Raw genomic sequence first — 16,118 nt, forward strand, 5'->3', positions numbered from 1 at the left:
ATAACTTCTCTCGCCATTCGTTCTACAGTAAATACGAAACCATTCTACCTAAAACAGTTTTTATTCAACCTATTTCCTTTTGCTCCTATGTCTCTTGATATTCTTTTATTCTTTTTTTGCTATGCTTCGTGTTTATATGGCTCCCTATATCTTTACCTTCTTTTTTTCCTATAGCATTTTTTTGTTGGATTTATTTACCTTTCTACATAAACAAACACATTTTGTAAGGCGCTCTACGCCAACGTTATACTTCCTTAAACGGAGTCTGACACCTCAAGATGTAAACAAACTTGGTAAGCACAAACAGTCGGATTGATTTCCTTTTGTGCTCTACCAAATGCTATTGAATACCATACACTAAAATCAGAAAGGAAAATTAGAAAAATTGAAAGTTTGCAATATCGAAAAAACTCTGTTATTCGTCTTATTTCTTGGATCAGAGGAGGATTGACCGTTTTTGAGTTATTCTCTCAGATAGTTTGTCAAAAGGAAAAGTATCGCCATCATGATGCTGGAAGAGGGACTCTATACCCAGCAAAAAATAGTGGAAACTCGGAGCGGCTTATGGAACTGCATCAAGGAATGCTCAGAAAGAGGTTTGGTCTACAGTGTTCGATGGTAAGTCACTTGTAAAGTGAAAGCTGATGAAGACTGTGTTTTATCTTGGTTTTTATGATATATTTCATGGATGGCAAATGACAAATGTCTGGTGGACGTTTATGATGATAGTCTGCTTAAACTAAAAAGACCTTGGTTGGAAACTTGCAGCAATAGAATTATGTTTTAAGCTCTAAATCTAACATAAATCATATTTTTTGTTGAAATACTGACCTCCTTTAGGGCTGCTGAAATGCTTGCCGGTTTGAAATCTCCAAATACCCTTGATGCTCCTTTCTCTTCTACTCCTACCGCTGAACTTGAAGAAGATACAACTACGACAAATGAGCGTATTTTAGAATTTAAGGAAGAAACTACTTACACTCTGGCCAAAGCCTACTTTGACTGTAAAGAATTTGAAAGAGCTGCTTATACACTTCAACACTGTAAATCTTCAAAATCCCTGTTTCTGCGACTCTATAGTAAGTATTTATCAGGAGAGAAGAAGATAGAAGAGGAGGCAGATACTGTTATGAGCTCTATCTATCCAGCGTCTTCAGCTAGTCGTGAGCTTTACTCCATATCGGAAACCTTGGATAGTGTGCAAAAACAAGGGAACCAGGATCCCTATCTGTTATATCTTAGTGGAATTATTAATAGGAGAAGGAAACAGTATGCGAAGGCTATCGATTTTCTTCTTTCTTGTGTCCGTAAAACTCCTTACTTTTGGTCAGCATGGCAAGAACTGTCATTATGCTTGGATAGCCCAGAGGTGTTGGCCAGTGTCATTCGTCGACTTTCAAATGACCATGTAATGACTAAAGTGTTTATTGTTTACGCGTCTCATGAGCTTCACCAAATCAATAGCTCGGTCTACGAAAAGCTAGCCGAAGTAGATTCCCTTTTTCCTACAAGCCGTCACTTAAGAATACAGCGTGCTTTACTAGCTTATGATACAAGAGGTATGGATACTGTTATTGATATTTCCTAATTTATTTTTCTAGATTTTGATGACGCCGAAGAATTATTCGAAGTTATTCTAAAAAGCGATCCATACCGTTTAGACGATATGGATACTTATTCCAACATTCTTTTTGTTTTAGAAAGAAAATCAAAACTTGGATTCTTGGCTCAAGTAGCCTCAACTATAGACAAATTTCGCCCAGAGACTTGCTCAATTATCGGAAATTATTACAGTTTATTATCAGAACACGAAAAGGCAGTTACATATTTTAAGAGAGCAATCCGACTAAATCGAAATTATTTAGCTGCTTGGACTCTTATGGGGCATGAATATGTTGAGCTCAAAAACACACATGCCGCTATAGAGTCTTACCGCTTAGCAGTCGATGTCAATAGAAAAGATTACAGGGCGTGGTACGGTCTGGGTCAAACTTACGAAGTTTTAGATATGCATTTTTACGCCCTTTACTATTTCCAACGTGCAACTGCCCTTCGTCCATATGACCAGAGAATGTGGCAGGCTCTGGGAAACTGTTACGAAAAAATTCAACGGCCGCAAGAAGCCATAAAAGCATACAAAAGAGCTTTACTGGGCTCTCCTATCAATAGTTCAATCTTAATGCGTTTAGGTAACCTTTACGAAGAATTACAGGACTTAGACACTGCTTCTGCAATGTACAAGGAGTGCATTCGAAGTGAAGAAGAGGGAGATATGACGCCGGAAACTATTAAAGCGAGGATGTGGTTAGCAAAGAGAGAACTTAACCAAAAAAACTATAGACAAGCAGAGATGTATGTCAGTGAGATTTTGAACGGAGATCTGGAACTTGAAGAGGCAAAAGCTTTGATGCGAGAGTTAAGAAGCCGAATGGAACATACTCCTAATTGAAAAAGGAGCTGTTAGCCAACCTATGCCATCTTCTAAAGAAGGATTTTTTATGATGAATATTTTAAGGTGTAATGTAAAACAAATTTTTCTTTATTAATCATGAAATTCATTAAAATTAGTCATGCACATTCTATCACGTATTTGCTTTACCCCATTGTTATTGCTCTGAAAGATCATTATCCATAACATCCATCATCATTTCCGAGCGTGTATCCATATATAAGAGAGAGTTGCTATTTAATGGGTCACCAAAGCGAGGTGAATGATTTTCCGCAGTGTTGCCATTACTTGCGTTAATAGTCGATTGCTGCATATACTCGCTGACAGCATCTTCATATACCAAATCATCAGTGATAGCAGGAATCAGGGAATTTTCTTCAAGGGCGCGTTTCAAGAGATCAGACGCCACAATCTCGTTCTGAGAGATCGCCAGGCTCTAAAATAGGTTAGTAAAGTTATATTCATGAATCTGCTTGTAAAGCAACAACATACTTCATGTAAATGGGTAATTGCAAGATCAGGCAATTTCTTATGCAAATAGACTAAAGCTATGGCAGTATGTATATTCGCATCTTGAGTAGATAGCATAAGCCCTTGTTCAAGGGCATCGATTGCTTCATCAAACATTCTAAAGGTTAGATGTAAGTTATTATCTTAAACGTACCTTAACTTTCTGTAGGCATGACCAAGATTTGCCCAAGTAGCGGCCCAAGGTTTTTCATTGCTTTGAGTTTTCTTAACTAGTTGCAACGCAGAATTAAAAAACTTTATTGATTGCTGCATATCCGCCTTATTAAATGCCACAACTCCCATTTCATTGAGTAAGAGCGGATCGTACTGGAATAAAGAATAGGAACTTCGCAAGTATTCGTCAGCTAATGAAATATTTCCGAGTTGCATATGTTGCATTCCTAAAAATAGATAGGGAAGGTGAGTTCCTTGAAACAATCGAGCAGCAGTCGTGTAAGCTGAAATGGCTTGGTCATGTTCGCCTTCGAGAGCAAAAGAATGAGCAAATCCAATCCAAGCAGGGCCAAACTGAGGATCAATTGTTGACGATTTGGAAAAGTATCTACGCGCTTCTTGCACTTTATTAACAGATAAATAATATATTCCAACGGCAAGCCAGGTGACGGCTTTTTCAGGATGGCGATCCACTAAATCATGAGAAATCAAAAATAGTTTATTCTTTTCACCCATTTCATGAAGAGAAGCCAAATGTATGGGATAAACTGCCATGTTGTAAGGATCACCCTCTAAGATCTTTGAGGTTATATTTAAAACATCAACAAAACGAGATCGGACGATTAAAGACTCAGCCTTTGATAGCAATAAATCAGCGTTATTTTCCAAACCAGGTATGGAAGTCAAGTAATCTTCGGCTGCTCTTAAATCAGTTTCGTGGGAAGTCTTGTTTAAGCGTAACATATACAGAGATTTCAAAAAATTCGCATCTTCTTTTGAATATGTAGAGTAGTCAAGATTCGCTATTAATTCCCATTCTTCGGAAGCTGTAAGGAGATGGTTTGATACTAACTGATCAAATGCCTCAAAACATTTTGTGTCAACCATTAAAGCTTCTTTATAGCATTCCTTTGCACGGTCAAAATCACTTAAATTTGTGTAAACTTGGCCACGTAGATAACACATTGAAGCTTCTAGTTTAATTCCGCCATCTTGCATACGCAATTTGTCGCTGTTTCCATGTGCTCTGCTAAAAGGATTGGTTTCACCAAGCAACTCTAAGGCTCCTTGCCAGTCATACAGTTTGACAGAACAGAATGCGGCTAGATATCTACAAGCTGAGCTCTGATTACATAAATCTTCTTTCGTTAATAAGCTCTTTGCTCTAGCATAATCTTCAGTACAACAGTAGACTTGAGCAAGCCAGAATGCATCGTTCGGGTCCTTAGTCATATCAAGGACCTTTTCACCAACAAATGCAGCACATTTGTATTGTTGCTGCATTAATGCATCATGTCTCCACATTCGCAAATATTCTTCGCGCGATAAAGATTCAAGACCAGCAGTCGACAAATTTTTTTCCCTTATAAAAGATAATTCTGTTGATGTATTTGCAACATATGCCATAGGACTAATCGTCAAGGTAGACATCTGAGAATTGGAGTTGTTTACATTTAGTGCTCCCATTGATGGAGGTGTCATATAAGCATTCGGGGGACGTGAATCTCCTTGACTAAAGGAAGAAGGTGTAGCCTGTAATTTAAGTGAGGCTTGAGACCGTTTCCCCATTATCGTTGTTGATAAAGGTATATATTTACTTTTTCAATTGTTAGTATTCTTAGGCGTAGTGGATGTTAGACAGTATAGCGAGTAGTAGGGAGTAGAATATATAGCAAGACTTGGATGACCATTATATGTAAACGAAGAATTTGAAATACAGATAGTTACTTTTTTTTCTATTCTACTATTTTAAACAAAGAATTATTCTCTCTTACTTCTTTCCTAGCGAACAAATTAACCCAAAACCGAATATTTTATTCTTTTTACCTTTAGACAAATAAAAAAATCACAGTAATTCCAAAAAAATCAATCTAAATCTTTTTCATTACAAATACAATGAAGCGCTGAAAACAATATCGCGATGTATACAGTTAATCGTGTCTTCCATCTTCTTTTGTAAATTGGAATTACCAATAACTTTTGCAGCTTCACTCATTTGTCGAAGAAGCTCTTCCAAACGCCTAAACATACGAATCAAGGAGCCTTCATATACATCAGTCATCTTGCAAATCTGTGCAAAGCTGGCTCCATGAGCCCAGGCATACACAACCTCCATCAAGGATGGCTTGAAACTGTTGACATAATCCTCCTCATTAACATCAAGCTTGCTTTCCTGAGAAACTTTAGCAATTCGACGAGCCATTTCTTGTAAAATTCGAAGGGGGCCACCAAGTTCTTCCTTCATGCGCTGATTTTCTGCTTCACTTTTCTCTTGGAAAACTACGCAACTAAGAAGAGCAGCACATTGTTCTGGACTCAAGTCATTAAAAATACCGTTAAAAACAAGCTCCGTCAGTAGCAATCCATCTCCAGTACTAATTTCACAAGCAACACGACCCTTCATTTCTATAACATCGTCCGAAGAAGTAAATCCTAAACGGCGGAGGACTCTTTTACGAGCACTTAATTCATCCAACTGCATAATAGCTTTTGCTTTTGAAAGTTGCTTCTTGAGATCTTTTATTTGATCAAGCAGCGAGAGCTTATTAAGATATTGATCATATTTTTCTTTAAGATCTTCAAAGTTATGAAGGGGATTAGACAGCAGTCTAGCTTCTAAAACATCCACCTTCTTCATTAACTTCAAGAAAGCTGGTTCCTTAATGTTCATATTTTCAACAGGATCCAAAAGACTAATTCCATCAGGAAAACGACGCTTAACTTCACTAAGAGCTTTACCAACAGTGTCCTTTTGAGCTTGAGCTTTCAAGTCATTGGGTAAAAATATACGAATATGAGCAATTCCGTTCAAAGACGAAAGAGGAACAGGAACCACTTCATATCTTCCATTGTCATCTCCTTTAGGCGTATGAATCTCGGGTAAGCGACCATTCTTCATCCTTGGACGTTCGCTTTCCGTTGGAACCTTCAAAATAACATCTACAACGTACGACTCCTGAGGAAGATACTCCTTAGTCTCACCCTTGGGAAGTGGTCTCTTTGATACGCTTACAACAGCACCCCAACCAAAATCTTTCTCATTCTGCTTTACGGCTACAAGTCGGCCACTTTGCAAAAATGAAAGAGAGAAATTAGGATGGTTAACAACTGTTCGAACGTCATCTCGGTACTTATTCAATTGAAGCTGAATTGTATGGTAATCCTCCAACGCGCGCTCATCAGGAATGGATGTATTGTCATATTGTTGTTGAAGTTTTTCCAATTCTTCTTCCAACTTAGGAACTTCCATACTGTTTTGAAACTGGAAAAAGCAACGTTCAAGCATAAACTCGGGAGAAATGCCTTCAACACGTAGCAAGTTCAAAATCATGTTATAACTTAAGTGAAAAGCAGAGTCTAGACGGTCTGCTTCACCTTTGAGCATTGTCATAGCAACAGGAGGTTCCATTTTTTCATCAATCATTAGAATTACAACACCACGGTCATCCAAACCACGTCGTCCAGCTCTACCACTCATTTGAATATATTCACCACCTGAAATCCAACGGAAGCTCTTTCCATCAAACTTTCTAACGTTAGTGAAAACGACAGTCTTCGCGGGCATATTGAGACCAATTGAGAATGTTTCGGTAGCAAATAGAACTTTTAATAAACCTTCTTGGAACAAAATTTCAATAACCTCTTTCAAAATTGGAAGCAAACCAGAGTGATGAATACCGATACCGCGACGTAGCAGAGGCAGGATATGCTCAATTTGAGGTAAATCACGATCTTTTTCGGACAATTGATTGATGGCATTATTAAAAATAGTAGTGACGAGGTCGCGCTCAGTTTCATCGTTCATATCTAGTTTTGACATTTGCAAGGCTAAAGCTTCGCAATCACGCTTGCTGAAACTGAAGACAATGACAGGATTATAGTTCTTTAACATAATCATTTTCACGATCTTGTAAATGTCAGAAGGACCTTTAACACCTCCTTTTCCAGTTTTTCCTTTTTTAGCATTTTTCTTGGACACTATACCAGCTGGGTCATCGCCCTGTTTTTCTACCAAAGCAGTCATTGCTCTTTGGAAATTTTCCTCACGGAAAACACTCTTTTCATCGACAACCAAATGTATTCCATCGCTACCACTTGGGAACAGATAATGCTGTAATGGTGTTGGTCGAAAATCCGTATAAACAACGTGACAGGGTTGACGGTGGATTTTGGTAATCCATTCGGCAAACTGCATAGCATTGGGAATGGTTGCAGAAAGGAAAACGAAGTGAGCCTTATCAGGCAATAAAATAATAGTTTCTTCCCAAACAACACCACGTTCCTTGTCACGCATATAGTGAATTTCATCGAAAATAACCCAAGCAACTTCACGCATTACCTCGGAACCACGGTAAAGCATTGAGCGAAGAATTTCGGTAGTCATTACCAAGCAGGTAGCGTCTGGATTAATAGTAACATCACCGGTCATTAGACCGACATCACCAAATTCTGCTAATAGTTCTCGGTATTTTTGATTGCTTAGAGCTTTAATAGGACTGGTATAAATTACTCTTTGCTTATCCCGAAGCGACTGAGCAACGGCATATTCGGCAACGACAGTTTTACCCGCAGATGTATGAGCACTAACCAATACACTCTCTTGGCGTTCGATCGAAGCAATGGACACTGCTTGAAAAGGATCAAGGGTGAAAGGGTATGTTCGAGCAGCTGGATCGGGGCTTTTATGCTGAGATATAGGTACATAATTGTAGTTAGGAGGCAAAGATACTTGGTGACGGACTTGATGACGAAGTTCAACAACATGATCAGACGTCGATTTGGCTTCAGCCATGCCAACTTCTCCAGCAATCTTCAAAGACGCTTCCTGTTCAAAAGAATCGGTTACCAAAGCATCAGCAGGAGCTTTGCCATTATCCAAGCCATTCTCGGGAGAAATGGGGACTTCTCCTGAGGCATCTACAATTTCATTTACGACACCATTACCTTTATTTGCACCTGCAACGGGCTCATTCGATCTGGTCCAAGGAGCAGCAACAGATTCCTCAATTTTTTTACGCTTAACATCAGACTGTTTCTCTTCAGAAGAATCCTGTCGCTTATTGTTTTCTTTTTCAATATCTACAGGAGAACCAACTTTAGAGGATGACTGTCTGCCATTTTCTTCCTTCGGACTGTCTAAGTCTTTCTTTAAGTTCTTTGGAACTTTTCCCTCAAAAACGTCAAAAGCATCATCTAACTCTCCTTCAAACATTGCAATGATCAGTTACAATCCTGCAATGATGAATTGGTGAAGTGCTTGAGAAGGTCAAGTTAGTACACCTTGAAAATTGGAAGTTTTTTCCTACAATATTCAGTTATAACGACCTCTTAGAAGCTCATAATTTGATAGGTACAAAGTAAAACGCAGTACGTTAGATTTTTTAACGGAATTCATTTCTGTTCCTTATTAGGCACAGTACCACCAAAGCGAACGGCATATGTGTATTCGTGCCTACCTATTCATAATCCTTGATTCTATCAATTTTGTCGGATTGTATAGGACTGCTTTGTGCTAAGACGGAGAAACTTAGCTATAGTCCATATAAAGACTCACGAGAAAAGACGGACTAGACTGTCTACTAAGATTCGATCACAAGCGTTACCTAAAAATAGCTAGATAATGGAAGCAGGAGATAATGTGGACCCAAGCACTATAAGGGAGTCATCTACTAATACAGAATTAGAATCCACGCCAAAAATACCGGCAGAAGATGTTGCCGATTCTACAACAGCAACCAGTGGAGTAAAACGGAAACGCCTACCGAATGACAGAGTTGGTATGTTAAAAGATGAGATTCAGGAAAATCCTCATAATCTTTCCGCTTGGTATGCGTTAATTGAGGAGTATGGATCGAAAGGAAAACATGAGGAACTTCGAGAAACATATGAACAAATGTTGCGTCCATTTCCTTACGTTCCGCGCGTATGGGTAGATTACATAAATGCAGAACTTGCTTTCAATGATTTCAGAGCTGTTGAAGTTTTGTTTAGCCGTTGCTTGGTGAAGGTTTTATCTGTAGATTTGTGGACACTGTATTTAAGCTATGTTAGACGCATCAATCCCGAAGGAGAAGGTCAATCACGATCAACAATTACACAGGCATACGAATTTTCTATTAATACAATTGGGATGGACTTACAGAGTGGTCCAATTTGGTCAGACTTTATTGATTTTCTTCGCTCTGGACCTGCGGCCTCAACGTGGGAGCAACAACAAAAATTAGATGCGGTCCGTCGTACTTATCAACGTGCAGTTTCTACTCCTATTTATAACATTGAGAAATTATGGAGAGATTATGATGCATTTGAAAATAGCGTTAACCGGGCCACAGCTAGAAAGTTTGTAGCTGAGAAATCTCCTGCCTATATGTCTGCTAGAGCTGCCATGCGCGAGCTTTCTAATATGACCAACGGATTGCGTGTTTTAGATTATACTTTTGAACGAAAGCATAATAATGCTGAAAAGACAGCCTATGCTCGTTGGATGAAATGGATTGAATGGGAAAAAAATGATCCTTTAGATTTACACCATGGTACAACTTTGCAAGGAAGAATTGCATATGCTTATGAACAAGCCATGCTCTATATCCCTCTTTGTCCTCAAATTTGGCTGGATGCTTTCTCTTACTTTTTAAATATTCAGGATGAGCAACGTGCCTTACAGATAATGAAGCGTGGTATGCGTTATTGTCCCTCAAGCTTTGTGCTACATGTTCGTTATGCAGAACATGAAGAAGCGAACGGTCGAACTTCCGACATCCGTGTATCCTACGAAGCTCTTGTAACTGCGTTGGCCAGAGAAATCACTGCGGTGGAAAAACATGTGGTATCTGATACCTCCCAAAGTAACCAAGAAGCGAAACCGACTGCTATCTTATCCAGATCGGAAAAGCATAAGAAAAAGTTGGTGAAGCAGTATAGCCTAGCATGGTGTTGTTTGATGAATGCTATTCGAAGAACAGAAGGAATCAAAGCGGCGAGATCTGTGTTTACAAAAGCAAGAAAAGCGCCGCACCAATCTCATGAAATTTACATTGCTAGTGCCTTGATGGAACATCATTGTTCTAAGGATAGTACAATCGCCTCAAAAATATTTGAACTTGGTTTACGGCACTTTAGCGACGTACCAGATTATATATATAAATATTTATGTTACTTGATTTCTATTAACGATGAGACCAATGCTCGCGCACTTTTCGAGAAAGCTATTTCAAAAATTGATGCTAGTGATGCGAAGCCTATATATCAAAGATGGCTTGATTATGAGAGTAGGTATGGTGATCTCAATGCCGCGATCACCCTAAGCCAAAGAATGGCTCTAGTATATCCTCAGGAGTCTACTCAGAGCATATTCTTGTCCCGCTACGGTTTGGAGGAAGAGCGTGAGGAAGATGAATTTGATGCAGATACATATGGCGTCCGCCCTACAACTGAATCAATTAATCAGAACAAAGATGATGATGCTGCTTCCGAAACATCAGACTCTTCGAAAAGCAATGTCGAAATGGAGGATACTCGATTGTTACCTGCTTCATTAGAGACTGGAGCAGCTCTAGCTCCTCCTATTTCTGCACAAGCTCCTGTGGCACCTGTTCCATTACCCCCAATCATTACAGAACTACTAGAAGAGCTACCATCTGCTCAAATGATTACCGGTATGTTAAAATTGACTAATATTATGTTATTAACAAAAATAGAAGCCCCCATAAATCCTGCCAAACTCATGGATTACGTAGTGAAATCCGATATTCCCTTCATTCGCCTTAGAAATGCGAACACGCATTTAAAAAAAGCACGCTACAATTGATAAAAAACTTGATTGAAAACGTTATTTTGGAGCTTAATGGTTATAATTAATGAAAATTATTTTGGTTCTTTCTAGATTTATAAGCATAAAAATGTGATTTTTAATTCTGAGGAATCTGGTCAATACTAAAACTCATCGCATTAGAATACATATTTTGTCTTGCTTATAGTTCTTCTTGGCTTTTTTAATGCAGAGCTTTGACAGCTTATATTAAATACTGATTCTGGCACCTGAGGACCGTAAACATACTTATGTATTTCTTGCAAACGATATTGGCGCAGGAGAGAATAAATCACATTATTCATATCAGAGAAGTAAAAAAAGAATGTTCTTTATTAAATCATATTCTAAACGTTTTGTATATTCATCCATTATTTACTTGTCAAGCAAAGAAGCTAATTTACGCTTGCTGATATAACGTAACCTTCCTTTTTCAAATGTATTATACAGTAAGGTTAAACCAAGTTAATTTTTGTACAAACCGATAAAGCTCAAAATTTAGAATCCAAAGAGCGTGTGTAGAATCACCTGAATACTTTTGCCTAACAAAGAGCTTTGTCCGGTTTTGTTATCAGTTACACTTGCCAATTTTTCTTCCTCCTCAATAGTATCGTTCGAGGTATTTCCAAAAAGATTTTGAACAAACCAGTTTTTAGACGGGTCCTTATGGGATGATTTAAAAATATCCTCATTATGTTGGACGACTATCCTTTTCCCGATTGTCGCTTCGAATTGTGCACTTGCTTCTAATTGAGTCGTCAGAGGCGGAATTCCTTTGGTATCAGCTTCAGTCATTTCAATATCTAAAGCGTCTAATTTTGTAGCCGCCTGTGAATGACTCTGCTTATCATCAGGACTATAGATACATCCAACCATAAAAGAATCATGAATAATCATTCCGTTTGACTGAACTGCTGTAGCAGCAGAAGAAGGTTCAGCATAAGTGAGTTGCAGCCAATTTCCATGAGCATTTTTCAAGCCCGGCAAGGCACTAGTAGAAGCGGTAAGAGAGTGTTGATTGACAATCTTTCCGAACCGAGAGAATTCGTTTAGAACTTGAGTAGTTAACTCTGGAGGGAACCCGAAAACTATGACAGATCTGCTAACCTCCTTTAATGGCTCCATGGGACTATTTAATGTTCTAGCGGTAAAAGGGGAAGAAAGAGGCGAAGCAGTGATTTGATCGACATTTGAGGTGCTAATTTGGCGAGAAGAAGGAAAATCATAAATAGATTGAGTAGGAGGAGCGTCTTCAATAATCGAACTTCCTCCCAAACGGTTGGCTCGCAAAAATGGTTTTGGTGTACCAAAGCTAGGTCCACCAAATTTGGAAGAAGGAGATGTAGAGGAACGGATTCCAGAACTAATTGTCGGTTAGTATTAAAATTAAACATGATCCTAAGGAGTTCTTAATAATCCATCTCGAAAATTTATTTCAATGATAGAGATTAAGAAAGAGTAAAATAATGATAAACTTACTGTGAGTCGAAGAACTCATTTAGCGGAGAGCTAACATCTGGAGCGAATTTTCGTTGACTTGCTGTCAAATGCATCAAATGACTAGGAACGAATTTCTTTTCTACTGAAGACGGAGCAAAAGATCCTCTATTTCCACGTAATTCCCTTTGAGGCGAAGGAGAACGCAAGTCATCCACTGAGAGAGGTTTCAAAGGGCTTTTATTATTTGGTGAACTACTAGCTCCAAAAGACGACGAAGGATTCATCTTTGAACAAAATTAATTAATTTATAAGCCTTATGTTCTCAGACTATTATTAGATGAATTGAATTAGAATAACAAGACAAATCTTACTTTTGGTTGTTTTGAGTAGTGGTTAAATCTGATCGCCTAAAGCAAGACCAGCCAGTATGTTGTTAAAAAGGGTAGAATATGACTAAAGAGATTCTCAAAAATTCTTTTTTTGTATAGAAAATGCTTATTGATTTACGTGAATGAAAATTGGACGGTGTGAAATGAATCTAAAGAACCTGATATGTACTCATATAAACAAGCAGTGGCGGAGAAAGCCACTAAACGTACAACGAAACGTGGATGTATAGAATGAATCAAATACATATCAGTCGACTAGACTTTAGCTTGTAGTAAGTTTTCCAGTTCAAACTGTTCGTTCATTACTGTAGTGAGAATTCTCTTTTACGCTCAGTATGCTGAACGCCGTACAAAATAGCAAATCATTCTAGTACACAGTCGCTTTATTCTATCTCATTTATTAATACAGATACTTCAAATTCATTAAAATACTGTTGATTTGCCGTCAATTTGTTTATTACTGTAACGTTGCGCAGCATATAAGTAGCATTTTGTTTATATAGAACAGAAACGTTACCCAACGTTGTTTACATCCAAGAGACAAACAAGTAACGGTGAAGAAATACTGAGGAAGGCTGTTTGAACTTGCACTCTTCACACAAAAACAACATTGTTTCGTAAGTCGAAAGTTTTTGGAAATAAAAAGACTTATATTTCATTGGTTTTGTCTTTTGAAGACGTCTTGGATCGCCTTGTGCAGGTTTTTATGCACTCTTCCTTACTATGGCCGAAAAGTACAAAATTCTAGAATGCATTGGTCATGGAAGCTTTGGCAGGATTTACAAGGTTCAAAGGCTTTCTGACGGGCTACTACTAGCTCAAAAAGAGATTCCTTTTGGAAATATAAGTAGACAAGAGAAGCAGCACATTGCAGACGAAGTTAATATCCTTCGACATTTGAAGCACCCAAATATCGTCCAGTACTGTGGCGAGGAAATAAACAGACTTACTCAAGTAATCAATATTTATATGGAATATTGTGACCGTGGAGATCTAGCAAAGCACATTGAAACCTATAAAGAAGAAAAAAAGAGATTTCCAGAGCATCAAGTACTTCGCTTTTTTACACAACTTTTACTCGCCTTGTATCGATGTCATTATGGTAGAGATGCTCCTGTTACGGAGAGCCAATGGATGAACGAAAGCCACATTCCTAACCAGTCTGTCTTGCATCGAGATATAAAACCTGCCAATGTATTCCTTGATGAAGATCATTCGGTAAAGTTAGGAGATTTTGGCTTATCTAAATTATTGGATAATACCCGTATGTTCACCCATAGTTATGTAGGAACCCCGTATTATATGTCACCCGAAATAATTCGAAATAATCCTTACAGTGCGAAATCGGATATATGGGCGCTTGGATGCGTCATGTTTGAAGTATGTATGCTTAGCCATCCATTTGAAGGAAGATCTTATCTGGAGTTGCAAAAGAACATTTGCCAAGGAAACCTCTCCCACTGGGATCGTTATTACAGTGATGATCTCTATCAATTGATTCGGCATTGTTTGGAAATTGACTGTGATGTACGCCCCACTACATTTCAACTATTGTCTTCTCCTGCGTTAATGGACATTAGAAAGCAACTAGAGACAGAACGTTTGATGAAGGATCAATTCAAACTTCTCCGGAAAAAGCAACAATCCTTGAACCAACGAGAAAGCGAGATTACTCTTCGAGAGCAACAGCTGGCTGCCCGCGAAAGCGAACTCGGTAATTACATTGCTGCCAATTTGGCGCAACAAGAAGAGGCTCTGCGTCGTGACATGGAAAAACAATTAAGGGAGGTAGACAATCGCTACCAACGATATGTACAGCAAATGGTGGGGTCTATGCAGCACATGCAGATATCAAATCCTCAAACCGATGGTCTGGCTGAAGCAGCCAATGCATCTGCGATGGAGATGGTTATGGACACAGCCATTGAAACAACGGCCATTCAAGAACCGAAATTGAGCATGAGTCAAGTAGTATGTACAGAGCTAGCGCCCTCTTTTGCACCAAAGAAACCGATGTTACCGATCACTGAAGCACCTAGTGTGAAAAAGAAAGACATGTCATCACGGGCACTGCAGACGACTGCAACACTTATGAAGCACGCGTATAAACCGCGAAGCCCTATCGAGAAAAAGTCTGCATCGCTTCGTGATCGACATGATGTCAACCATGTGATGGATTCAATGGCGAAATTACTTGATAGTTCTTTACAATGCAAAAGCAAAACTCAGGAACAAAAGAATGATGATTTACATGAGATTTTGCGAACGCGACGAAAAACAAGCAAGGGAATCTTCGACAAGGAGCAATCAACGACGGCGGTACTTCCCGGGTCACTTCCGGGGCATGTTTTTGAAGAAAATAGGCAGAAAACGAAGCATGACTCTTTGGATTTTCGATATATTGAAAAGTTAGAAAAGTTGAATTTGCAGTATCCGAGCATTAGCAAGCAGCCATCCAAAGTTGCCAAAACTCTGCATGGCAAGTCTGGTTACTCAACGGAGCAAGAGCCGATAGTCAATGAAAACAGAAAAAGTAGAAGAGACACGCAAAATGTGTATGATATGGAGGAACCATCCATAAACGGAGAAGAATACACGATTCAAATGCCCAAAAAACTGCAATTGCTAGAAGGACAAAAGCGGTCACCAGTCAAGCAATTGGCACGATTGAACTACAACAAATTGAGACGTTCAGGAATGGATAGACCTACGTATAATTGGGAAGGAGAGGATTTGTCAGGACAACTAATGAAAAAGACTTGGAATTCTCGAATGATGCAAGCATGAAATGGAAGAGGGTTTGAATTTTGAAAGCAACAGAAGGACAGAACTACCAAGAAAAACAAAAAGGTTTCGACTCTTTGTCTTGTATTACTCTGTTGTTTTTTTTTATTTTTTATTTTACCTTTTAATTTTTAATTTTTTGAGAGAAAAGCCAGACACTGGAATTGTTTTGCTGGTCAAAACAGAGTCTGGATATCATGAATGAATAAAATGATTGTATGTCTAGCTAGATTTAAAGAGGGGAAGAGGAAAGCGTAATGAATCGGTTTTATAGGCAAGACCCTTAGGTAGGGAGATGGGAAAGAGGAGCAAGATGATGAACCTTAAGTTGAATGAAAAAGGGAGAAAAAAGGTTAGAAACATGATGAAAAAAAATTTGTTCTTTTCTAACTTATTTCCTACCTTTTTTTTTTTTTTTTTTTTTTTTTTTTTTTTTTTTTTTTTTTATTTTAGTAGTAAGTAAGTAAGTAGTAGTACGTACGTACGTACTACTACTACTACTACTACGTACTAATAATAACGTAAGTAACTACTTACCTTACCTTACCTTACCTTACTTAACGTT

General features: G+C 38.4%; 6 protein-coding genes across 7 annotated transcripts; 3 read left to right on the plus strand and 3 right to left on the minus strand.

The window, feature by feature from the left end:
- Nucleotides 1-289: 289 nt before the first annotated feature.
- SPOG_00546 (anaphase-promoting complex subunit Apc8) lies at nt 290-2,539 on the plus strand. The gene is made up of 3 exons (XM_013168721.1): nt 290-618; nt 841-1,559; nt 1,602-2,539. The coding sequence occupies exons 1-3, from the start codon at nt 506-508 to the stop codon at nt 2,447-2,449; spliced, it is 1,680 nt and encodes a 559-aa protein (XP_013024175.1). The 5' UTR covers nt 290-505; the 3' UTR covers nt 2,450-2,539.
- SPOG_00545 (anaphase-promoting complex subunit Cut9) lies at nt 1,566-4,802 on the minus strand. The gene is made up of 3 exons (XM_013168720.1): nt 3,114-4,802; nt 2,942-3,077; nt 1,566-2,885 (listed from the first exon to the last, which is right to left on the minus strand). The coding sequence occupies exons 1-3, from the start codon at nt 4,700-4,702 to the stop codon at nt 2,607-2,609; spliced, it is 2,004 nt and encodes a 667-aa protein (XP_013024174.1). The 5' UTR covers nt 4,703-4,802; the 3' UTR covers nt 1,566-2,606.
- A 216-nt stretch (nt 4,803-5,018) lies between these two features.
- On the minus strand, nt 5,019-8,345 carry SPOG_00544 (ATP-dependent RNA helicase; the record flags this gene model as incomplete). The annotated part of the gene is made up of 2 exons (XM_013168719.1): nt 5,019-8,050; nt 8,078-8,345. The coding sequence occupies 2 exons, from the start codon at nt 8,343-8,345 to the stop codon at nt 5,019-5,021; spliced, it is 3,300 nt and encodes a 1,099-aa protein (XP_013024173.1).
- Nucleotides 8,346-8,592: 247 nt separating this feature from the next.
- On the plus strand, nt 8,593-11,302 carry SPOG_00543 (mRNA cleavage and polyadenylation specificity factor complex subunit Rna14). The gene is made up of 2 exons (XM_013168718.1): nt 8,593-10,788; nt 10,831-11,302. The coding sequence occupies exons 1-2, from the start codon at nt 8,754-8,756 to the stop codon at nt 10,938-10,940; spliced, it is 2,145 nt and encodes a 714-aa protein (XP_013024172.1). The 5' UTR covers nt 8,593-8,753; the 3' UTR covers nt 10,941-11,302.
- Nucleotides 11,213-12,987, minus strand: SPOG_00542. Of its 2 annotated transcripts, XM_013168717.1 has the most exons (3): nt 12,752-12,987; nt 12,420-12,707; nt 11,213-12,303 (listed from the first exon to the last, which is right to left on the minus strand). In XM_013168717.1, exons 2-3 carry the CDS (start codon nt 12,662-12,664, stop codon nt 11,439-11,441), a joined length of 1,110 nt encoding a protein of 369 aa, XP_013024171.1. In that variant the 5' UTR covers nt 12,665-12,707; nt 12,752-12,987; the 3' UTR covers nt 11,213-11,438. The 2 variants fall into 2 exon arrangements, with proteins under 2 accessions (XP_013024171.1, XP_013024170.1); XM_013168716.1 differs by lacking the exon at nt 12,752-12,987 and having other exon boundaries at nt 12,420-12,751.
- A 505-nt stretch (nt 12,988-13,492) lies between these two features.
- SPOG_00541 (NEK/NEK2 protein kinase Fin1) lies at nt 13,493-15,556 on the plus strand (the record flags this gene model as incomplete). Its single annotated transcript, XM_013168715.1, has 2 exons — nt 13,493-14,033; nt 14,058-15,556. The coding sequence occupies 2 exons, from the start codon at nt 13,493-13,495 to the stop codon at nt 15,554-15,556; spliced, it is 2,040 nt and encodes a 679-aa protein (XP_013024169.1).
- Between the last annotated feature and the right edge of the window lie 562 nt (nt 15,557-16,118).

Source organism: Schizosaccharomyces cryophilus (assembly GCF_000004155.1).
Source record: "Schizosaccharomyces cryophilus OY26 unplaced genomic scaffold supercont4.5, whole genome shotgun sequence".
Classification (NCBI taxonomy): domain Eukaryota; kingdom Fungi; phylum Ascomycota; class Schizosaccharomycetes; order Schizosaccharomycetales; family Schizosaccharomycetaceae; genus Schizosaccharomyces; species Schizosaccharomyces cryophilus.